At 37.6% G+C, this 26125-nt stretch overlaps 1 protein-coding gene across 1 annotated transcript in view; it reads left to right on the forward strand.

The window, feature by feature from the left end:
* TFAP2D (transcription factor AP-2 delta) overlaps positions 1–26125 on the forward strand; it is a 55206-nt gene that overhangs the window by 14277 nt on the left and 14804 nt on the right. The window contains exons 4-7 of the mRNA XM_030871100.2: positions 1157–1322; positions 1500–1618; positions 15480–15621; positions 21426–21539. Coding sequence (XP_030726960.1) covers positions 1157–1322; positions 1500–1618; positions 15480–15621; positions 21426–21539 — 541 coding nt within the window. The remainder of the gene's footprint in view (positions 1–1156; positions 1323–1499; positions 1619–15479; positions 15622–21425; positions 21540–26125) is intronic.

Genomic DNA, 26125 nt, shown 5'->3' on the forward strand with positions numbered 1-26125 from the left:
AAGAAATACAATGTATGCTCAGAAAAGCAACCTTTGAATTTGAACTTGCCACGGAACCTCCAAAGCTCTGCCCTCAGATTATTCAGGGCACAGGGAGGAGCCTTGGATCCTGAGGCTGTACAGCCACTGCATTAGCAGCGTGGACACTGGCTCAGGATTTTTGCGTTAAGGGAGGATCCGGCAGTAGGAAACCCTCCCCACTGATGATCACTTTGCGTCCTCAAGTCTACTTCAGCTGCCTGAGGTTAGGGGATGTTCTCTGTTATTCCTGGAGGAGAGAAAAGCTCCAGGGGGCTTTCTGGACCTTGGAGACACAAGGCTTCTGCTCCAGGAACCCCAGCAGGGCGAAATTGCTTTAGTGATTTTGCTAACAGCAGTTAACTTTGCTTTGTTCTCTACTAGTAATAACGATAATAACAAATACAGTAACATTATTGGCCATTAACATTTAATGTGTTACTGTTACTATGTTCTAAGTCTGGTGCTGTGTTTGATTGTGTGTGCTGATCCTGACGGCTGACATATGTAGAGAAATTTGACCAATTATCCACTCACATGGGTTGGGAGTTTCTGGCAATGGGCACATGAGTTTTAGTGGTACCTGGGGATTGAATGACTCTGGTGCCTATAGTTGTTAGATGATCGAGGGGAGAGAGATGGCGCTTCTCAAACATTTTAGAAAAGAGCTTCAAAACTTTTGTCTATATAGTAAGTCATGGATTAAAAAAAAACCCTATCCATTGTGTTTATGCGTGCACATACAAAAACACACACACACAGAGCCATGGATATATAATATCTACCCTTTGTGGGTATTTACCTAATTGAAGTGTTTCTTGTTGTGGATGATGTCAAAATTAAATTTGGTGGGCCAGCCAACACTCCATAGGATGCTAATTTTGGCTAAAATATTTTAATTTTTATACCCTCACAAATATTTTCTGTGTGATATTTGAAAGACAAACCTTGAGTGTTATTTGAAAGGACATCTTCAGAGCAGCTGTCTGAGATGATCCAGGTGATATATGTATAAGGAAAATTGTGCCAGGTGTTTCCAAATCCTATGTAGTGTTGTGATAGTAAGTTTATCACATGTGTTTTACGTTGTTATCTGCTCACACAGTCACTAATATATAATATATATTTCCCTCCAAAGGTGGCACCTGCGTGGTCAACCCCACAGACTTGTTTTGCTCTGTCCCTGGTCGTTTGTCCCTTCTCAGTTCTACTTCCAAATACAAGGTGACCATTGCTGAGGTGAAGAGACGCCTCTCACCACCTGAATGCCTCAATGCTTCACTCTTGGGAGGCATTTTGAGAAGGTAAGAAAAAGGTGTTTTCTGGCACTGCGGTCTTCTAACTGTACTGGTACCACGCTCCCCAACCCTCAGCCCTTACATTTTCTGTCCCATGTTGAATACCCCATGTGGTCAAGTCTTCTCATCATTTTACTCCGAATGTCAACCTTCAAAACCTAGCTTTTGTTTGTTTTCGGACAGAGCAAAATCCAAGAATGGGGGTCGCTGCCTGAGGGAGAAACTGGATAGGCTTGGCCTGAACTTGCCAGCCGGAAGACGGAAAGCAGCCAACGTTACCCTCCTCACTTCCTTAGTTGAAGGTATGACTTTTTAGCTCCACAAGGTAATGATGGAAGGTTAGCAATTCTTTGAAATTCACGTTTGTTTGATTATGCTGTTTCATTTTTGTCTATACTGTTACGATAGTTACAGGTGAATTTCCCAACTAATCATGATAATGAAGATTAAATTAGACTTAATATAAGGCTTAGATATTGATTCATAAACTATCATCTGATTTACTAATCTTGGCAGTAATAGGAAAGAAGATAACAATAGAAGATTTAGGTACTTAGACAAGTATTCCCCACATAACAGCAACAAAAAAACTCTGCAATTGTGATTTTTATTATTGTTTATTTTAGCATTCAGATAAATCTGGTTTAACTCATTGTTATTCAGTGCAACATGATCTACAGGATAAATAATAATCCTTTATAGAGAGTTCACAGGACTCAAGACATGGCACCAAGCCTGAGAGCACACTGTATTAATCCGATAGACATCTCTTAAAGTACAGTGAAGTTCCACGGCTTTATGTGTGGGTAAGCTGACTCACAGAAAGGTTAAGGTTCGCCAGTGGGGTAGACACAGACGTGGAAACATACCCCCAGAAGTTTTTGTTTTCCAATTTACCTTTTCCCTTGTGTTTCTTCTGTAAGAACTAAACTTTACATATTCTCATTCAGTCTTCTAAGAAGAGGTATTATTGGAGACCTTTTAAACTTTGTGGAGGAGCTTTTGAATTCAAAGGAGAGTTCTTCCATAACCTAGAATGCTATTGCCTTAAATATGAACGAAGAAGCCTTTTTGCCAAGCCTTATCTGAGCACACCTATGACACTTTTCTTGCATTCGTTTCTCACTTGACCATAAGACACTGTAGGAAGTAAAAGGTAAGTGAAACATACAAACAAACATCTTGCCTTTTTCCAGATTATCAACACACACTACTTACTGAACAACTCTGTGAAGTAGTGTGTTCTTGACCTTGGTCTTGGCAAAATTGCTTTGGTGATTTTGGTATTTTTTTAAAAAATATTTATTTATTTATTTAGGCTGCACCAGGTTTTAGTTGTGACACATGGGATCTTTAGTTGCGGCATGTATGTGGGACCTAGTTCCCTGACCAGGGATCAAACCCGGGCCCTCTGCATTGGGAGTGCAGAGTCTTACCCACTGGGCCACCAGAGAAGTCCCTGATTTTGCTATTAACAGGTATCTTTGCTTTACTCCCTAATTGTAATAATGATAACAACCACAATAGTATTATTGGTCATGAACATTTAATAAGTGTTAACTGTTACTATGTTATATATCTTGTGCTGTTTGCTGTGTATACTAATACTAAGAGCTGGCATATGGTAAAGGGAGTTGACCCATAATCCATCCATGGGGGCTGGGCGTACTCAAGGAAGAGCAAAGTAGAAAAAAATGACTCATGGATTGATTCTAAAGAGAGACAGATTCCTGCTTAGTTTAAGTGAAAACATCATGAAAATTATAGCTATCTAACAAAAGAACAAAATCTGTTCAAAATATGAGTGGATTCAAGAATCATATGAATCGTAGAACATGATTGGTTCTCAAACCCAATTCCACAGTAAAATCATGGGCCTGGGCCCCATTCCCAAACCACTTGAAATGCAGTCTCTGGGGGTACGGCACAGGTATCTACATTTTCAAAAACACCCCCTGATGTATAATGAGGCTTAAGGATCATTGACTTAAATGTTCCTTGAGATACTTTTCATGTAACTGGTGTGAAAAGTAAAGGCCCTAAGAGAGACCTTTATCCAAGGTGTCTGTGAATGTCTATCCAGTAAAACCTGAAGAACCCTAAAAGGGTATATTCAGAATTCTTCTTATTGATTTTTATGTTAGCCCACAACACCAGAGCACCCTGTGTGGGAATCATTGATGGACGCTCACAGAAAGGATACAGGTTAAAACGTGAAATCCTAGGACACTCTCGTGGTCTTGCCATCTACTCTTCCAGCAAAACTCTCCTATCACAAAAGTGCTTCGCTTGTGTTCACCTCTGCTCACAGAGGTGTCACATCAGCCTTGGCTGATGGAACTTAAGACTGTATCCTTCTCAGATACATCTCACTTTAACTGGATGCTTTTGAAATCCCCCAAATATTCATGGTGTAGAGAAATAAATATTTTATTGTTGAATTCCAGGCATTCTGATGGAACTGAGGAAATGAGATTTAGGGGCAAAGGGACCTTTTACATTCCTCAACTCCCCACATGTTACATTATGACCCTCAAATGTGTGCATTCTCTCTCTCTCACACACACACACGCGTCTTAAGTTTCACTACTATGTACTATGTTCTATGGTATTTTTATTCTATTTCATATTTTTGTATTCTTTTAAAATGCTGATTGTAAACCCACTACTTTTAAATGCTGAGTGTAAGCCCACTAAATTTATTTCAAGACTCATTGTTGAGTCATGGGTCATGACCCATGGTTTAAAAAACTACATAGTGGTCTTAGGACAAGAGGAGAACCTAATATGTGTGACCTTTGTCCTCTTTGTGCTAACATGGATTTAATTCAGTTATTTCAAGCTTGTTTTGCTTATACCATTTTAGCTGGTAAATTAAAACTTTACCGTGGTTACTGGTTGGTATTCATAGACCTTGAATCGACCATGTCTTTGGTAATATTTTTGCCCCTCAATCAAACATTTTTGCGGGAGCCAGTGACATTTTAGATTAGTTTTTTCCAGAAATTCTAAAATGAGATTTCCAACTGTCAAAAATGGTCCATCAGCTTTCTTATAGACCTAAGGTTCTGTAGGAAAGAATACTAATTGGTTTCATCATTTAGAAACTTTTTACCTTCCTGATGGCCCAAGACATTGCTGGGGTTCAGTCCAGCAATGGTTCAATCCTTCCCCATTTTGGTACAGCACTTGAGAACAAGATAATTCTGACTGGCTTTATTCCTCCTCGACCACACTTGGAAATAAATCTCCTTAAGGTCGACCTTCTGCGACTTTTTAGTACTTGTCTCGGCCCCTTTGTGGGGATGCTTTGAATACAGCCTTGCCATTGATGCTGTTTTGATAAAAATCCCAAAGAAAGAGTAGTGTATGGGGACCCTGCTAGACTCTCCATGCAGACATGATTTACCCTTTGTCAAGATTCAGTCAGTGAACAGTAAGGTACCTTATAACAGGGAATGAAATTAGCAAATGAAGGTATGGTTTTCAAAAACTACCCTTGTCACAAACCTCACAGTGGTTTCATCGTGATATTCCTAGGTTTCCACACTTGCCTTGGGTTTTCAATCATTTTGTTTTAAATTATTTTATAATCATTTCCCCCTGTATTTCTTTCTTTTTTTTTTTTTTAAGGAATTTTGCCTTTTTTATTTTAAATTTTTATTTATTTATTTATTTATGGCCGTGTTGGTTCTTCGTTTCTGTGCGAGGGCTTTCTCTAGTTGCGGCAAGCGGGGGCCACTCTTCATCGCGGTGCGCCGACCTCTCACTATCGCGGCCTCTCTTGTTGCGGAGCACAGTCTCCAGACTCGCAGGCTCAGTAATTGTGGCTCACGGGGCTAGTTGCGGGATCCTCCCAGACCAGGGCTCGAACCTGTGTCCTCTGCATTGGCAGGCAGACTCTCAACCACTGCGCCACCAGGGAAGCCCCCCCTGTATTTCTTTTAAATGGAGTCACTCTACTAATAGTGCCATTCTAGCATCGTTGTCAAATCAACATCTTAGAGTCATTATTGTAGGGACTATTTTAGGAATTTATGAGAGGGCTATTTCATGCAAATTTATAATATTTAAATTATTCACAACATTTCTGTTACAAATAGCATTGCGCCTAATAATCAGTGGGAGGAAGAACTCAAGACTGACTAACTTTTTTCACCAGATAAAGTTGTTTGGAAATTGAACATTTTAGTAAGGCAGATATTTAGAGTGGGGATTTTTTTTCGGTCCACGTAGCACAGATATATTTGACTTACAATGAGATGTGAGTATTTGAATTCAGAGTCCACTGAATGTAATACTGGATCATATTCCTTTTTTACTCATATGTCTTCATTTAATGGGGTTTAGATATATAACTAATGGTTGGTACAACTTCTTGTACCCACTTTATCATAAGCCTGGAGTTCTTTTTATTTTCCCTTGTTAATCACATTGCTATGACTTCTCCTTTGTCCACTCTCGTATCTATAACATTAGAGAGTTGTCATTTTCCAGAAAATTCAGGGGATTAGAATTGCTTAACCCGATTCGCTGATCTTCCTGAGATCTTGGGATAATCCCAGACTCTTCCAGAGTGGGAGAAATTCTATATCTGGAAAACATTCAAAGAGTTTGGCCAATATTATTGTTCTAGTTCTAACACTCTTGCTATATATTTATTATTTATGAATCACCAATTAGCTGCTTCCTCTATATTTTATTCCAGAACAATCTTTGCAACATTGGTGGTTGTTAAAACAAGTATAAGGGGTCAATTATGGCAGGAATGAGGAGTCATTCCCGTCTATCTCTCCCACCTCACTTGAGGTTTTCCAAGATGGCCAAAGTTATGGAGTGCTGCTGGAGGGAAGTTTTGTTCCCTTGAGTGGGGTGCTTTCCTGGGACTTGCAAAGGCTCATAGAGCATTCTCAGGCAGCACCAGGAGTTCCAAAAGCATAGTTAAGTCCTTAAACATAAATGCCTTGGCTTTCAGTTTGTCATGACCAGATATCAAGTTCTGTTTATATATATATTTAAAAAACAGTATGGGGCAGTGAAGGGTATAAATATGCATCAGCAAAAGAAAGGGGACCATTTACACATATTGTGTTTGGTATCTATTCACTCTTTTCAAATCTAAACCTTTAGTCCCTTTTGCCTCCTTCTTTAGTTTTCCCTCCCTTCTTCCTTCCTTCCTTCCTTCCTTCCTTCCTTCCTTCCTTTCTTCCTTCCTTCCTTCCTTCCTTCCTTCCTTCCTTCCTTCCTTCCTTCCTTCCTTCCTTCCTTCTTTCTTTCCTTTCTTTTTAAAGTAAGCTCCCAGCCCCTGTCCTGCACACCTCACCTCATCCCTTGGCCTAGTACCTCCACCTCTGCCCCCAGTAATAATACTTTTGACATTTGGCTGACTTTGGGCAGGTTGCTTAACCTGACTGAGCTTCATTTTCCTAACTTACAGATAAGGATCACACTATCTGTGATGTTTAGGGTAATGCTAGCTGTTATAACAGTTAATTTCCAAATTTTCAGTGGCTTAACACAATAGAAGCTTATTTCTCACTCTTCACAGATGACGTGAGTGTTTCTCCCCCGGGCCCTTCCTTCCTCTTAGTCTCATTCAGGGACCAGAGTACTTCCACCTCTAGCTATGGCCTCCTCTAGGTCCTGAGAGCCCTAGGCATTCAGCTCACAATAAGGAAAGACACGATGGTGAAAGGACAGAGCTTCCAATCCACTTGGCCAGGAATTGGCCCACGTTGCTACCGTATACATTCCATGACAACTAGTCCCATGGCTATGCCTAATTCCAGAGGCATGAGATATACCAGAAAATGTAGTGTCTAGCTGGGCAGAATCTTCTCAGCAACAACTCTGTAGTATAAAAGAAAGGACAAATCTTGGACGGTCCAGCTCCCATTTCTGCCACATCTGCCTTGTGTGTCTTTTGTAGAATTAAATACATTCGCTACGTTAAACACTTGACACAGTGGGGCAAAGAGACACTTAATAAAAATTAGTACCTGTTCTCTTGTCTCTTTCTCCCTAAACAATAGTGTTACTTAATAGCAGAATTTACTCAGGATCATAAAACTTTAACCCTGGAGGGATATGGAAGATTGAGTAGTCTAAGGCAGTGGGACATAGCGCACGTGGTTAAAGAGTATGCTTCTGGAGCCAAATAACCTTGTTTGAACCCACTTCTACCACTTACTAGCTGTGTGCTCTAGGGAAAGACTCACAACCTCTCTGAGCATCAGTGTCCTTACCTATAAAGAGGTGTTAATAATAGTACCCTCCTCATAAGGTTGTTGCCGGAGCGAAATCAGAATGTTTATAAAGCAGTTCACAGGGTGCCCAGCAAAAAGTTGGTGTCGATAAATTTTAGTTATCTTTATTCTCAAATGAGAAAACTAAGGTACAGTGAGATTAACCATTTTGCACAGGATCACGGGAGCAGCAAGGAGGAGAACCCAGGTCTTCTGGTTTGCAACATCACCATGTGTTTTCCACTCGGATTTATGTTAGTGGCATGGATTCTGAACAGTTGCATTGCTAAACTACTTCTGAATTTAACTATATATTTATAGTTAGAGTTACAACAGTTATAACAATATAACTAAGGAATAGAAAGAGTTATCAATTCCTGAGCCTGTTTTTCACCATGGATTGGACATCCGTGCTGCTAGGAATCCTGGGCAAGCTTGTGGGGCTTTTTTGCATCCAATAGTACAAGCTGTTTTTAACATCTGATGCACCATCTGCTGCCACTTAATCCCCCAAAGTTAGGATGACATTAAATCTTGGTTCTTTCTGTTTTTCTGGAATAATTATCAATAGTGTCTCTTGTACTTTCAAAAGGGTGCCAATCTAGTTAGTTAGTTAGGAGACTATCCTACAAAACCTTTTCCTTCCACTTCAGCCAAATCAACCTAAGGTAGGAGACAGGAATGTTATCACTTGGTGCTATTTCCCCTTTGTCTTTAATCCTGAGCCTATATGATTGCATTTCCAAGAAACCAGGGAAAAGAACGATCAACTTGACAATGAATGCTTTCCTATAAACGAGATATTAGGGAGCAAGTTTTCTTCGTACGATTAGTCCATGGCTTTTTAATTTAGGAAGAGGTATTGTTCGCTACTTGAGGCTTGTAGGATTCAAACGCCAAAATCCTTTTGCCAAGTATCAGTGATAATACACGCACAGGGCACACTCAGCATTATTTGCTCTTCTCACGGAATTTAGGACAAAGGTGCTATTCCCCTTGTCTTCACACAGGTACCAGAGTGGGTTTCTCTGGGTGTGTGGAGCTTAGGGCTAATCTCTGAGGACGCACAGCATGGCTGTAGGTCTGAAAGGACCATCGTCCCAACATAACTCCTTCACCAGCCATTCCAGATATCACATTTCCACCTAAGTCCCTCCTCTGGGATAAAGGTTTCCAGCTTTCTTCTAAAACTGTATGTGATATTAAAAGGGTAATACATTGACCCCTTGTTATATTGTTATAATAATTCTAACTGGTGCTCACTTTAGTCACACGATGACCTGGAAGAGCCTAATCACTAGGGGACCCTGGTGTCCCCTTTTGCACACAAACACTCTAGCATTGACAATGTCTTCTCGGGCACAGCTTTGCGTTTCAGAGCTGCCAGTGGAATTGGACTCAATAAGTAAATGCGAGTGCAGTCTATGTTAGTCATTTTAAGGTCTTTCTTGGAAAAATGCCTTTTTTTTCAGACTTATAGGTATTATCTGTAAATTTCTTATTCTAAGTCATGGAATGGTTTCTATCGAGAGACCCTGCTTTGATAATTGATCATTAGGTAACAATTTGATATTGTTGTCTAATATCTGAGAACTCATGTCTATCAGAATTTTCAATAATTGATCTCAGTATCTTACAATATTGTGGATAAATAGACATCATCTCAGAGGAATCTTCTTAAATCATTCGCTTACTTCCTAATAGTGCTCCCCTGACCTGTATCTTATGGTTTCATTCATTTTCAGGGAGAAACGTGTTTACATGTAGAGGGTAGAGGAAATAGGCTATTGCACTTATGCCCTTGTGTCTGACTGTGTGCTTGTGGTGTGCTTGGATTCCTACTCCTATTCTGGCACAAAAAAACAAATGTATCCAAGCCTGTTCGGCTCAGTCCTGCCTTTGCCCCTTTGGTCCAGCATGCTACTCACTCCTGCAAATCACGAAGCTTCCTCAGAAGCACGTCTCTGCATTACTTTCCTAGGTTTTTTCTTTTTTCTACTATGCTCTCTTTCAAAGTTCATGCCAACTAATGCGCTTCTCAAAACTCAGTTTCTGCTTTTCTCCATTGTTTACATTTGTCAAAATGCATAGGTGTTCTAATAAAATGGTAGATTGTAATTATTCCTAATGACATCTAACTCCTACTGAATAGTAATGAAAGTTTTGGAATTGCTTAGGTTTTAATTTACAACAAGTATTTGAGTTTAGATGAAATCTTTCTAAGAACTGAGTCAGAGAGCAGTTTTGCTTTTTAATTAATATAATTTTAAGTAGGTAATTCGTTAGATGGTAAAAATTCAAAAGTTACAAAGGATATATAGTGAAATGTCTCCTTTTCACTCTATTCCCCATTTAGATCCCCTCCTGGAAGAAACAAATGTTACTGGTTTCTCTGTTTCCTTCCAAGGATATATATGTGTATGCATAGTTTTGGTTTTTATTTAAAAAATTATAGCACTCTATACACACTGTTCTGCACATTTTTTCACACATTATCTTTTTTTTTTTTTGCGGTACGCGGGCCTCTCACCGCTGTGGACTCTCCCGTCGCGGAGCACAGGCTCCGGACGCGCAGGCTCAGCGGCCATGGCTCACAGGCGCAGCCGCTCCGCGGCATGTGGGATCCTCCCGGACCGGGGCACGAACCCGCGTCCCCTGCACTGGCAGGCGGACTCTCAACCACTGCGCCACCAGGGAAGCCCCACACATTATCTTAGTTTTATTTTCAGTTTTTACAAGTTGTTCATTCTTTTAAACATGCACAGTATTCCATTGTTTGAGTGCATCGTAATTTATTTAACCAGTGACCTACTAAATATCATATAGGTGCTTTTAATCTTTGGCTATTACTAATAATGCTACAATAAGCAACCTCACACTTACATAAATAATTCTTCAGATATGCAAGTGTATCTGTTCAATAAATTCCTAAGAATGTGTTGCAGGGTCAAAAGATATTTGCATTTGTAATTTTAAAAGATTATTGGAGGGAAGAGATATGGGAACATATGTATATGCATAACTGATTCACTTTGTTATAAAGCAGAAACTAACACACCATTGTAAAGCAATTATACCCCAATAAAGATGTTAAAAAAGAAAAAAAAAGATTATTGGAAGATGGCTCTTTACAGTGGTTGTAAATTTATAATTCTATCAGTGATGGGGGTAAGAGCATCAATATGCTAGTACTTCCCTATACTCTAGCCCAAGCAGGGTGCTATCAATTTTTTGATCTTTGCTAATTTGAGTGGAAAAAAAAAATAAACTACCTCTATTATGAAGGAGGTTGAGTATATTCTTAGGAGAATTTTATGAGCTTTTTTGTCTGTTCACTTACTTTGTACCAATAGGGTAACGTTTTACATTTTTCTCATTCATTTGTAAGTGCTCATTGTATATAAGGAAAACGGGCTGTGTGCCTCTGATATGAGTTGCAAAGCGTCTCCACCCCTGGCTCTGGTTTGTCTGTTTACTATTATGAGTTTTTTGTTTGGGTGCTTATTTGTTCAGATCTATGTCATGCAGAACTGTTTTATATTGATATAATCATATTTCTCATATATTTTATTCCATGGCCTTTCATTTTTATTGTAATATTTTGAAAGTCCTTTTTTATCCCAAGATTATAAAATATTTCTCCCATGTTACCTTCTAATTACTTTGTGGATCTATATTTTATGTTTAAATCTTTGATCCATCTGGACTTTTTTTTGTTGTTGGATGTATGATATAGATCTAATTTTACTTGTTTTTTTTCCCCGGATGGCCAGCCAGTTGTCCCAACATCTTTTATTGATAATCCATTTTCCCCTATTGTTATGAAAAGCAAGTTTCATCTTACACTAAATCTCCTTAAACAAATATACTTTTTTAATTGACTGATGACTTTGGTCCCCTAACAGTGTCTCTCCTTTACCCCACCACATAGCCATTTTTGTTTCTAGAGTGTGTATTATATCAGCAAAATAAGGCAGAACTCAGTATGCAAGAACCCAGATAGACAGAGGTCTTTACAGTTTAATATTAACTCCATGGTAACTGGGTTTTTTTTGCGGTACGCGGGCCTCTCACTGTTGTGGCCTCTCCCATTGCGGAGCACAGGCTCCGGACGCGCAGGCTCAGCGGCCATGGCTCACGGGCCCAGCCGCTCCGCGGCATGTGGGATCTTCGCCGACCGGGGCACGAACCCGTGTCCCCTGCATCGGCAGGCGAACTCTCAACCACTGCGCCACCAGGGAAGCCCTGTTTTCTTTTTTATTGATATAAGCCACAGAATCCTTGTTTTGGGGGAAGGTGTATATTTCATCCCCACATAATGCTTTCCCTTCACCTTAGGACAACCCTGGTTTGAGATGAGGTCAGGAGCTTCCAAAAAATGCAGATGCCCTGGCTCCAGAGATTGAATGACAGGGGGTGAAACCCTGGTGTGTGTGTGGGGGGGGAGTGTGTGTGTGTGTGTGTATGTACACATGCTTGTATACACACATATTAAACAAACTCCCAGGTTATGGGAATAGCAAGGATTGAAAAACACTGTCTTCAAGCATAATCTATTTTACTAAATGGCTCCACTGATACAATGATGTACTCAACGGGTTTTTTATGTATTTCATTCTTTCTAGCAATTCTCTTTTGCTCTAGTTTTTCACTTATATTCTTTGGAAGGGGTGCCTCGCAAGATTATTGTCATAATTAACCAATAAAATATTTGAAAGCTTTTCCATTTAACAGATGTTTACTAAGTACCTATTACGAATTGGGCACTGTACTAAGCACAGAGTATGGAATGGGGAACAAAACTATCACTTTGAGGAACAAAGTGTTGATATTTAAACAAAATCCTCGTTAAATAGGGAAACTACCACATTATAAGGCACTTACCTATAGTGTAGATTATATGATACATAGTGTTACAGAGTGCACTCCTTTTAGAATCTTTCTGGAAGCCTGTAACGGGTACATTAAACCTGTCCTTCAGCTCTAGCGTTTACTGAAGCTTGACATTTTTTTATAACTTTTTAAATATCTCATTCAGATTTGAAAATATTCTCAAATTTGCTATCTAATAGGTGCTTCTCAGAATAATCCCAGAGATAGATTTGAATGTGTTATTCCATACATGTAATTAAAATTGAAATCACAGATATGTGGCTGGAATTTAACACATATGAATTGTTGCTTTCATTTAATAATATTGGGTATTACAATAAGAAGTTAAACCTGAATTCTTTCTAAGGCAATGAATTTAGTGACAGTTGGTGAGAATTGTCTAGCGAATAACTATGTAAAAGTATCCTTTAGTACAAATTAGTTTTAGATATTGATTTACAGTTGTCTAAAGTACATTTTCTTCTAAAATACAATAATTCTAAAAGGAGAAAAAATCCTTAATGACCGGATAAAATGTTGAAATTAGGTGTGTTCATTTCTATTTTAAAAATGCATTTAGACCTGTTTCAGGTAAAATAATGTGGGAACCCGGGATCTCAGTAAAATGATCAATCCACTTTCCTCAGAAAACATGTTTTCCACTAACTTTCCATTTCTGGGCTTCACCAATAATTGCCATGTAAGTGTTTCCTAATATTTACCTTTAGTTTTTTACCTTTTGCTTTTGAGTGTGAAAAATGGATGCCCTGAAAAAGAGCAAAGTCTCTTTTTATGCTCTTCCCATATTCTGTAACTTTGCTTGTGTTGGTTTTTTGAGAGAGAGGTCCTCAACATGAGTCATTAACTGCTGCTGTTACTATTGAAAAATGCTTAGTGTTTTCCCCTTTTTTGGAAGGGGGGTGTCACTACTTGGCATAGAGAGCCTAAAGCCTTGCACTTAGAATATTCTGTCCAAGCTCTCAAACTATCCCGCATGTATCCTACTTCTAAAACAGTAATTTTTGGAATGACATGAAGTACAATGGACGTATTTGCCAAAGTTACTGTGTTGCTTCAGTGGTGTAAAGAAGCAGAGGTGGGGTGGTCCTGGTTTGTCAGGTGGCACAGTGCATTGAAATAAAGGAAGAGCTTAAATCCTCTCTGGAAAACAACCACTACGGGGCACCCCACCTCATCGTGCACAGAAATGAGACAGCCGCTACCATGTTTGCTCTATGGGATCTAGCCCTCCAGGGATTACTCTGTCACCCCAGATTACTGCACCTACTTGTTCACGTGGGTACTTCGTCTCCCCACAGAGACAGAGAAGCTCGTAGTTCTTTATTTTCACAAATCAGTCAAATCCCCTAGAGTCTTATTCACATGCTTTTCTGCTCCAAAGTTTTCTATTTTTCTTAAACCCGTTGACTCTAAGATATCTGTGGTACAGGATTGAACTGTAGATTTGTCATTGTTCCTGAATGTCGTGTGTCTTTTAATCCATGGATCCATTAATTAATTCATTCCTGGGTCCTCGCACACAAAGCTCTTGTGGCACGGTCTACTCATTTTAACCACACGTCAGAGTGTCTTCACTTGCCACTTCTTTTGATGTAGCATCGCTATACATCCAGTAACAATGTTACGTCGCAAGCAGGAGAAAGCAGTAAACAGAGCTAAGGGAAGGAAGGATCTGGCTGTCAGTGTAAATGTAAATAGCAGCTGTTCCATTCAAACTGTTTTTAAAACTACCACACGGTGAGAGGTTTGCCTAAAATGGGCCAGATCCTCAAGAATCAGGTTTTAACACAAAATTTAAGAGGCACGCTGCCATCCTCCTGTTTGCACTGTTTCACTTCTCCTACTATTGCACAAACAGTAGAGGGGAAAAAGTATATATATACACACATATATGTGTTGATATTATATATCAACACATATATTGATATATAATATCAATATAATGTCAGTGAACACGTACAGACTATAGATAATGCTTATGTAGATGCAGTATAACTTATAAAGTGCTACTGAGGTGTTTCTGGATTTGTTGTTGTTGTGACTACTATCATTGATATGACTGTCACCTTCCTAGAAACAGGGACAATCTTTGGTGCCCTTTTATATCTGCCTTTACTCCTCCCTAGCACTTTGCCTTGAATGAAGTAGGTGCTCAATATATAGGTAGTGAGAGCTTGCTTTTTTAAAGTTTTAATGGTCAAGTAAGTATTGGCTTGATTGAGCTTTAAAAATACTGTTGTTTTCCAAACTGGAGTCCATGGCCAAATCTTGCCTTGCCAATAAGTCATTTTTACCCCATGTCTTTCAGATTTTGTGAAAGAACAAAAGTTATTTATCATTATACTGTACTTAGGAAGCACTGTATTTTTTATAAGGTACTGAAGAAGTACTATACATAGTACTAAAAGGTACTGAGGCTCACCATGAAGCCTGATAACGCTAGTACTGTAATTAGGCAGTATAATCTCTTTAGCAACATAATGTTGTGAAATTGATATAATTCAATTATTTCCCTTTCCAAAGTGTTCCCACTTCTTTGAAAATTTATGTGGACCTTTTGCCAGTGTTTTGATAGGCCTCCTGGAAAAGATATCTGAATATTTAGGATACATTGAGAATAGGTTGTAGGTTGGGCAGCAACAAAATGACATGCCCATAGAGCTTTTCCCCCAGGGCATTCATGTGTAAGATCTCAGATGTCCATCTGGTCTAATGGTCAGAGCCTCCAGGGGAATCCAAACTCCTGGACTGTGCTTCTGATTTTCCCCCTCAATTTCCCACATACCCCTGCCGGGTAAGTAGCTTCTGTTTCTCCATGTTTCTTAACCCCACCCCACCCCCAAAGCTCCTTTCCTTGGATTATTTAGAATGAATAGGAAAAATGATTCACATGACCACAACCAGGAATGAGGCTTGAGGAAAGAGAAGGTGTTCCTCTTGTTGAATTTGGACATTAGTGAGAAACTGACTTTTATTGTCTGCCAAGGAAATTAGTGAGAAACTGACTTTTATTGTCTGCCAACAGGGGAGGCGTTACACTTGGCTAGAGATTTTGGCTACACTTGTGAAACAGAGTTTCCAGCCAAAGCAGTAGGAGAACATCTTGCCAGACAACATATGGAACAGAAAGAACAGACAGCAAGAAAAAAGATGATCCTAGCGACCAAGTAAGCAGAATGGGGAAGACTCTGTGTGCGTTCATCCTGTTTTGTTTTGTTTTTTTTTTTTTTCATTTTCTTTGAATGAGGGAAACAGTTTAGAAAGCACCTGGTCTCTAAGGGGGGTCTCACACACCAGCAGCTAGATGTATTAAACAAGGACTTCCCCAACATTGCACCCATAGCAAGATTTGCACCGACACTGACAAAAGTTCTTAGAAAACCTCTTCGGAATAGTAGGAATGCCTAGCATGTTTAGCAGATGTAGATTCCAGGCAAATATGCTGGTTGGTTGCTATGCAATTCGGTCTAAGCCACTCACTGTGCCTTAATAAATGAGGAGAAAGATCTTAAAACACTATAACTTCTCAGAGAATGTGAAACATTGAGGACCCAGATGCATGAGAGGTAACAGAGAGACCTCTGGGATCAAGAATTGGCATCAGTGCCCCCATTTTTTCTTGTATATAATTAAGCAAATAATCCCAGAACTGCCCCAGCCCCTGTAGTGATATTGTCGAAAAGAAAAGATAGAATGTGTGAGAAAGCTCCTGAAAATTGTAAAAAGTTCAATTAAAATGTGAATTAAAATAATGAGGGAAATGATGTGGAAAAGGGGAAGCTTTCATAAGATAACTTCAAACTCCCTCAAACTTGAAAGTTCTTTGATAATTAATGAAAGAACTATCATTTACTGTGTGAAAACCCAGCAGAACCTTAAGTACTACTCAAATCACGTTCAAATTTTTAGAAGAGGACTTCTAAAAACAGTGCATGTTGGGACTCCATGCTTCCACTGCAGGGGTTGAGGGTTCGATCCCTGGTCAGGGAGCTAAGATCCCACATGCTGCGCTGCACGGACAAAAAAAAATTTAGATGAAAATCTTTCAAGTGGTAGCTAATTCTTGCTCTCTTCTCTTTACTGAAACAAGTTATTGCTACAGATAAACCATTAATAATCTTATTTAATTTCCTAACTCTATATTCAGATTTTAGAACTAAGAGTCCCAGGTGGTTAAATTATCATTTATACATTAGTTTCTTATTTGGGGAAAACTTGTAAAGAGAAAGTATGTGGTAGATCGTGTTAGAAACATTGCTTCTTAGAAGCTGATTTTTTAAAATGACTTTACGATATGTTGGCTAAAATGTAAATGTCTCAAAATGCACAAAACCAAAAATAAATATTCCTCCTTCTACTACATCTAAAGTAACATGGATCTTCTTACAAATTTAAGGTTTTGTGTGGCATACCTACCACCCACCAGGCTTTTGCCCAGGAAACGTTAAGTCCATTATTTGGGGTTTGTGCTGCTTGTGGCTGTCACTGTTTGGGTTTCAGATATATTTATTCATTGCTCTTATGAGAGTACTAGATAATTCTCTCACCTTGCCCCAAAGAAAAGGGAAATGAAAGGTGTTGGCAAAAGAAGAGAAAAGACAAAACAAGGAGATAAAGGGGAAAGGAATAGCAGAAAGACAGAAGTAAGACTAAGAGTTAGAGAAAGAACATTATAAGGGATGTAACACTTGGATTTAAAATTTTGAGAGGAGCTTTGTGCTAGGGAAGCTGCTGAACACTTGCTAGTAGAAAGACCTAAACCTAGATTTTTTGTGCAGTTTATCTCCCTGGGGGGGGAGCGGGGGGTGATCTTCACATCTACTTTGCTTCTACTTTTTCCCTCTTCCAAACAGTTTTTGACCCAGAGGGGTCTTCATCCTCCACATTTCAGTTTTACCAGAAGGAACTGAAAGTACATGTAGTTCGTTCGTTTGTATCCTTAATGTAATCTCAGGAGACTGTAACAAATTATTACAGATCAGGAGAAATAGACAGTGCTAGAAGTTAGGTAGCATCTCCTAGGTGTTCCCAAAGCATATCATTCTAGCTGGTAGGATTTTACAAATTTCCCAACATGCATACCCATGTGATACCTCTGAATGATACTATTATCCCCAAATACTAATTATCCAAGAGAAAACACCTTCATGTTTCCTACCTCAAAATGACTCGGTTGTGGTTTTATCATGCATTTTCTAAGACTTTCACCCCCTGATCCAGAGAAATCCTTCTTGTCTTCCTTCCTCCAGATTCTAGAACTGTTCACTCCCACCATCCACAGCAAGGCCACCATTACATTTCCAAACACAAGCTCCCATTTTCTTGGGAATTCCCATCACTCTAAGTGTTTGGGAGTCAGTGCATTCAAACTGATGTTGAGATTTTGTTTTCACAGAAGTAAATGTTAGAAGAACTTGGGAGAAGTACTTTCATATTTGTCAAAGTTGTATGGAGACGTCTATTTTATAGTAGTGGATTCAACTAGGGAGTAGTACTTCCCTTTTACATGGGATCTAAGTAATGTATATTATTTTAGGTGATATTTTGAACTTTGATTTCATGAAATATTTCAAGAACATGTAATTCTCTTTGATCCCTCTTCCCGTAGCTGGACATTTGCAGACCATTAAATGTCAAGCAAGAATTGAATTCACTAATTCCAATTACCTTACTTTAAGTAAGAGTAAATAGACTATAAACATCCAGAAATTAGGAGACAGACTAAATGTTTTGTTTTTGTGGTTATTTATATCCATTCCATCTTCTTATTAGATCATGTGAAACAAGAATTGAAGAATCGGAGACTATGCAGTCATAGCAAACATACTCAATACAAGTAGTCATCAATATAAGTAGATAAATTAAGGGGTGTGTGGGAATAAATGCCTTTCTGCAACATATTAACGGATCCAACATGTGTTCTGAGTAGTTTCTAAATTTTCCAATGGTAAAGCATTGGCTGTTTTCGATTAAAATGCTCAGTGTTGAAATTAAGTAATCTACCTGGATATTCATTACATTCTAATCAGTTCACCTTTCTTTGTTCACAGGACTGTGACAATTGTATCAAAAATATATACAAAATTCAAAATTCTTTAGATGAGAGATCCAATTGCTGATCCACATGGGCACAATGGCTTACATATTTCTTTTTTACCTCTATGAATAACAGATTCTGTTGTATTTAATTATATTGCCGAGTATACAATTGTAAGAAAGCCTCATTGATTAAGTGCCGTTACCCTCCTAATTCCTCTTTATTCCCAGTGCTTTGTTGATTAACCAAACATTTTCGTGTAATTAGATAATTATTTAAGGGGGGTAATAGAAACTGAGTTAGACAGTTTTTGAGATCTAAAAATGTACTGGACAAAACATTTATTTGATTTATGAAAAACACATTTAAACCTCTTCATTGAATTTAGAACTAAATATGATTAACACTTGATCTGCATTAGGGTAAAGAGGAATAGTTAGCGAGTTTTAATTTTTACCATAACATTAATAGTCAAAAGGAGAAACAGAACTTTAAATTCAGACATCAGCTAAAAAATTAAATCCTTAAGGACAATGACGTAAGTGATAAAGTTAGAATTTATGATTCATCGAAGATCATCTTGTGTTACGTAATTCATAATGTGACATTTTGTTTGGAGAAATAAGAGTATTTCTTACTGTAGCTTCATAGATAAAAATTTAAATAAGAATAAAACTAAGCATAAAAATAATAACTCTGTAACTGTCATAATGTGATGATGATAATTGCCTAAAGGAAATCTACAAAATTGTCATCTGTTTTTAAGTCTGGAGGCTGTCCAAAGTCAGTGAATTAAGCAGAAGAATCAAATATCAAGGTTGAAAATTCTGAAACTTCTCCTGATACAGCTTCATATGTGGAGTAGTTGAATTGCTTAGCATAAGTTAAATTTTTCCACACTTGCCTTTTCCTCATTTCTTCCTCAACTTTAAGTTTATTGTAACTTGCTCTGTTGTTTAAACAGTAAAGAAGTTGATCTGCCAACTTTAAATTAGCTTATTCAATTATCCGAGAAATTCCCATATCATAACACACAAACTAAAGCAATGTTTTAACCTCCACTTAAAATTTTAATACATTTTAATCTGATAGAAAATTAAGAGACCAGTCGTTAAACAACTCCAATATTCCTTTGTAATAATGCATCATACTGATGACCTACCACGTAGTAATTCACATTGCTAGTCTGAAAAGTGATAGCAAGAGTCTGTATTTTAAAATTTAGTAAGACATTTTCTAAAAACAAAGATAACAATATAACTATTAAATAACATAAAGTGCAACAGATAACGATGCCCCACCAAATGTCACTGTTTGATGCCAACAAATAATATCAACATTTAATTTAAGTTGCTACTCGTTAATTAAAAATAGGCAATACACCTGAAAGTCAGCCAACTGAGTCTAACTCAGAACAGAAAAAGTGAGAAGTTCAGATAAAATATTTTCAGTGGAAGTACACACATGCACTGTTAAAACATGCGTTTAGATGCTACATCTGAGACGCAACCAAACATTAACAGGTGGTGTGGAGGATCCTGTTTGATTTAGAGCAGGTAAAGACTTATCTGTTTGTTGTTTGGCTTTTCCTTTCCCTATGACCCTCTTTTACTTTCACTTCTGTTCAAAATGAGTAAGGCAAATTCTGTGAAATGATGATATTTGAACACTGGCATTAAAACTGAGACTCATTGCTTGTAAAAAAAAAAAAAAGTCTCACATGATCTCCAGAAGAATTCGATAAATATGGGGTACCTTATAATAAACAAGCCTCCTCTGATTTTAACTCAATGGTACGTTATTTGGGCTTCAAGACATTTTGTCACTTTGTAGTAGTTTTTTGCTTAATGACACAAATGCTTTGGAGAGGACTTTGTGGCTGGGCCCACGCAGTGGCTTTCACTTGGAATAATTTGACCCTTCTGTACTTGATTTTGGCTCCATAGGTAATTATAGTCAGGGCTACATTATTACATTTTGTGACTGCCCGTTGTAAATCCAGACAAAAAACCTTCACTATCATAGTATGCCTTGAATGTGGAGTGGTTTCACTTAGCTGATGGATTCTTTTGAGCAATTCCTCGGCAGTCTTTTACTTCACTCTTCAGCTTCTGCATTAATCTAGTGTTTTGTTGTTAAAAAAAAACACACACACACGGTTCCTTCATATGTTTGCTTCTTCAGAATTATATCTTTTGGACTATGTATCACAAGGGCTTTACTGTTATCAAACAATCATGGTAATATGAAACCAATGATCAGAAATCATAATCATTTAAATTAAGAAAAGCAGCAGAAAAATGCCCTTGCTGATACTTTTTTGCAAGAAACTATCTTACGTGGAGCACAATGTAATCATTTTTCTGAGACAAAATGAGGCTAGTAGACTAAATTTGGGTGATTGTCTACTTCAAATATTAAAAACACAAATTTAGTCCAGAAGAGTCTGAATTATAATGAAATATTGGGGAAAGGGATTTCCCAAAGTCTACTTGAATCATGGCTCTGAAATAAGCCTATAGCTTGATTTAAACTTGTTTACAGACATGACACCCCACCCCCAGAATCACATTTTAATTTTTTTAAAGGAATTATTAATTGTGATCCTGTTTTATAGATTTTTCCCTTATACTGAGGTTAATCTATGAATATTCACCTTAAAAATGAACACTGGTTTTGTCAATGTTCCTGGACTGTTACTCACTTGAAAGTTTTCATGATCATCTTGAGAGCATGATCAACTTGAGAGCATAGTTGCTATTGTAACTCATTGTAACCTCATCTGTATGTTGTAGATGGAACTTCAGAGGTTGCTTTATGATATTTATCTAGTCCTCTTTTAAAAGAGAAAACAAGCCTTTGGAAAAATATCATGGGATGAAATTAAAGCCCCGTCTCAAGAGTTCAACTTTAATTTTGAATCTTTTATTTTAGACAAATTTGTAAAGAATTTCAAGACCTCTTGAGCCAAGATAGATCACCGCTGGGATCCTCCAGACCCACTCCAATTCTAGACCTTGACATCCAGAGACACTTAACACATTTCAGGTAAGAATCGTTTTTCAATTTGTTCAGACTCTCTTTTAAATTGTTAAAACCATCTTTATTAACCCAGACATGTGTGTAGTCCTATCACAGTTCCATTTAGAGATAAAACATATATATATATATATATGGTGACTGCCTGAAATTTTTGAAATTCCAAGCACCTAAGATCAAATTGTAAAAGTAGCTAAAGCATGAAACACTTTGGATCAGAAAATTTATAACTTTGTGTGATTTCAAAGAACCTGTGACTGTGAGCTCTATTATTTCAAACAATAGCACTTTTAGATCAGGATCCTGAAATCCTTTAAACAGTTCTTTACCTTGATTAGGTGAATCGTTGAACAGGCAGACGATGTGATAGAAACTAATGGGACATCCTAGACTGATTTTCCAGGAGTACGCTAATGATTTCTCTGCAGTTAGAAACTGCGCATGGTTCTTAAGTTAGACCACACAAGCATATTTTAAAGAACCCAGGATGTATTATTGAAAGTATATCTTAAATTTCATTTTCTGAAATTCTTTGGAAGAGAATAGACTATTTTTCTTGGTTAATTTATGCCCTGGTTGCAATGTGGAAACGAACATGATAATTTTTCAGGTGCCTTCCAAATGTTAAACTCTAGAATTCTAATGCCTACATGACATTTCTCATCAATAAAAATTTTTATTTATCCTCTTTTTATTATTATCATTTAGTTTAAAAAATCAATGCTAAGGAAAGACCAACATAATTAAATTTCAAAATGCTTTCAATACCTCTCAATGATTATAATGCTTTTGAGGAAGATATTCTGTTATACAAAATAATGGATATTTAAGTAAGTTGGAATTTTATCTGCAACATCAGAGACTTTTAAATAAAATACTTAATTTTTCATCATGTCACAATACTCCTCAAGGTGTAATAGACACCTCTCTGAAGATTAAAGGATTTGTCTTCTAAAAATGCACCAAATGTAGGATAAGTTCCCAGGACTTTTCTTCTACCATTCAATTGGGTTAGTGAAGGTGAGTGTACTAAAACTGGGAGAAAGCGTAGTGCTTTCTCTTTTGACTGCAAAAGGCTTTGGAGTCAAGAGAATGGTCTTCAAATCCAGACCCTTAATACATCTGAGCTGGGTTATTTGGGGTAATGTATGTACTCTTCTCAAGCTTTTCTTTCCCTAGCTTTTAATGGAATAAGAACTGCTCCATTACATGGTGGTAGTGAGCTAAAATGAGAAAATGAATACAGAGTAAGCATTCAATAAATGATATACTGTTTACTGCACCACGGATCCAAGTTTAAAAAGTACAAACTGCTCTACTATCATATCTGTACAAATTTTTTCCACATTTTTATTTGTATACATACTTAAGAGATTAATAGTTTTTACAGAAGTTCAATTCACAGCTTAATAATTTTTATACAAGTTCAATTCTGGATTTAAGGAGGTTTGTTGAGTTACAGATTTACTCCAAGAAGGAACTTACTGTTGGAATACAGAGAACTGGGGCTCTCTGTCATATCTGCTAGGTCATTTCCAATCACAGAGGTCATAGCCTTTATTGGACAGTGAGCTGTCCTTTTTCAAGGCTCAAAACAGACTACGGCATCAATGGGTAAATTGGATATCAGCTACAGTGTAAAATAAATAGGCAAACGATTTGTCTGTTTAGCGTACGCACAATCTGCTAATTTGTTGATACCTGAGTCATCTGCCAACTTAATGCCACAGAACTCTTTAGAGAAAACTTTCATTTCTAAACTTGAGCTGAATGTTTCCTACATGTGCTTTATATGCCCTTTGGTTCCTCCCCATGCAAAATATAGTAACAAGCTAGTCTAGGATTACCCAGAGAAGCTAGTCTGATGTTTCCTAGAGAAAAGCTAAATATATGGTAAATTGTTCCTCCTCATTCTCCGTAAAAAAGAGAGATTACATTTTGGGTATAAAGCTCTCGAGAAGATATATGCCTGCAGATTCTCAGTCACAACAATTTGAAATGTACAGCCATATCTTAACACATTTAACATTACATGGTATATCTACTTATAAATGTATCACCTATAAAACTTTGGTATTATTATTGATATGTTGAGTAGTTAGCAATCAGAAAGTTATGACTCCCATTTATTATGCTTTTGTAAAGTTTGTCAGATTTTTTCATATATTTTGCTTTAACTACATTCTGATTATTTATTTAGATGAAATCTTCTGGATTTCACAATGGCGGGTAGTATGACGTTAAAAATCACTTAACCAAAATTCACTTTACAGCAAATTTCCTTAATTATATCTTTTTTTAAAATTGTGGTTAAAAAAACACAACAGCATTTACCATCTTAATCACTTCTAAGTGTACAGTTCAGTAATGTTAAGTATATTCACATGGTTGGGCAACCAGTCACCAGGATTTTTTTCATTTTGCAAATCTGAAACTCTATAGCCATTAAACAACGAATTTCCCCTTCCCCCCAGCCCTTGGCAACCACCATTCTACTTTCTGTCCCTATGAATTTGACTAAATACTTCAAATAAGTAAACTCATACAGTATTTGTCTTTTTGTGATTGACTTATTTCACTTAGCATAATGTTTTCAAGGTTCATCTATGTTGTAGTACATGCTAAATTTCCTTTCCTCTAAGACTGAATAATATTCTATTGTACATGTATACCACATTTCGCTTATCCAGTCATCCATTAGTGGAGACTTGGGTTGCTTCTACCTCTTGGCTATTGTGAATAGTGCTGCTCTGAACATGGGTGTGCAAATATCTTTTGAAGATCCTGCTTTCAATTTTTTTTGGATATATGTCCATAAGTAGCATCACTATGTCTATGGTCATTCTATTTTTAATTTTTGAGAAAATGTCATATTGTTTTCCAATGTGCCTGCACCATTTTACATTCCCACCAACAGGGCACAGGGTTCTAATACCTCTACCTCTTGTTATTTACTGTTGTGATTTTATTTGCGGGGCAGATAGTAGCTATCCTAATGAGTGTGAGGTGATATCTCATTGAAGTTTTGATTTGCATTTCCTTAATAAATATGATGTTAAGCATCTTTTAATATGCTTGTTGGCCATTTCTATGGCATCTTAGAAGAGCTCTTTATTCACATCCTTTGCCCATTTGTAAATCTGGTTATTTGCTTTTTGTTGTTGAGTTGTGGGAGTTCTTTATATATTCTGGATATTAACCCCATATTAGATATACAATTTGTAAATATTTTCTCCCACTCTGTAGGTTGACTTTTTATTCTGTTGTGTTCTTTGATGCATAGAGGTTTTTGATATAGTTCAATTTGCCTATTTTTATTTTTGTTGCCTGTGTTTTTGATGTTATATCCAGGAAATCCTTGCCATATCTAGTGTCATGAAGCTCTCCCCCAACTGTGTTTTCTTCTAAGAGTTTTAGAGTTTTAGGTCTTATGTTTAGATCTTTGATCCATTTTGAGTTAATTTTTGTATATGGTGTAAGATGTGTCCAACTTTATTTTTTTTGCCTGTCTTAATATTCTTTTAAACAAAAGTTTTAAACATGGTTGACATTTCCAATTAAAATCCAAGTTTAAGTCTCCTGATGTAAACCGAATTTAAGTGTGTGTTTCTTTTGGTTTTTACTGTGTATTTATTAAAAGTAGCCTCAATAAAATATCTTAATAGGACTGTAAAATCAGCTTGTTGCCTGACCTTGGAAAAATACCTCACACTTTAGAAGTGTAGCTCTTAAACCTGGGTTCATAGTGGAATTTCCCTTAGAGCTTTTTAAAAGTCTTGAGGCCAAAAAAAAAGCCAAAAAAAGAAGACAAAAGGGAATTCCCTGGCTGTCCAGTGGCTAGGATTCTGTGATTTCACTGCCGAGGACACGGGTTCGATCCCTGGTTGGGGGACTAAGATCCTGCAAGCTGCATGGCGTTGCCAAAAACAAAAATCTTGAGGCCTGAAGTACACTTTTAAAGATCTAATTCAATAGGTCAAGTCTAGGATTGGACTCAGGCATCTGTATAATTTGCAAAATCTGAAGTTGATTCTGATAATTAGACAGCTTTAAGTCTAGACAGCTCACAGTCCTAGGATATTCCAAGACTATTAGCTTCTTTTCCCTTGGAAGAAAAACATTTCTAATTCTTTTTTTTTTTTTTTTTTTTGTGGTACGCGGGCCTCTCAGTGTTGTGGCCTCTCCCATTGCGGAGCACAGGCTCCGGACGCGCAGGCTCAGCGGCCATGGCTCACGGGCCTAGCTGCTCCGCGGCATGTGGGATCTTCCCGGACCAGGGCACGAACCCGTGTCCCCTGCATCGGCAGGTGGACTCTCAACCACTGCGCCACCAGGGAAACCTCTAATTCATTTTCAAAGTGACATTGAGAATTACGTAAAGTTCTGTCTTATACTCTAATGAATTAAAGAGATTCTACATCTATTATCCTGCTAATAAGCTGGGTAACAATGTGTTAGCATGGAAGGTGTCTCTTTCATAATTTCCTACTGACGGTGGTAACTTTAATTTGATAGAAGCATCAGCTCAAGAGAAAAATGTGTTAGAAAGGAAACATATCACATCTGATGTTGAAAACAGTCCATTAGCAGAGTCT

This window comes from Globicephala melas, chromosome 11 (genome assembly GCF_963455315.2).
Source record: "Globicephala melas chromosome 11, mGloMel1.2, whole genome shotgun sequence".
Lineage (NCBI taxonomy): Eukaryota > Metazoa > Chordata > Mammalia > Artiodactyla > Delphinidae > Globicephala > Globicephala melas.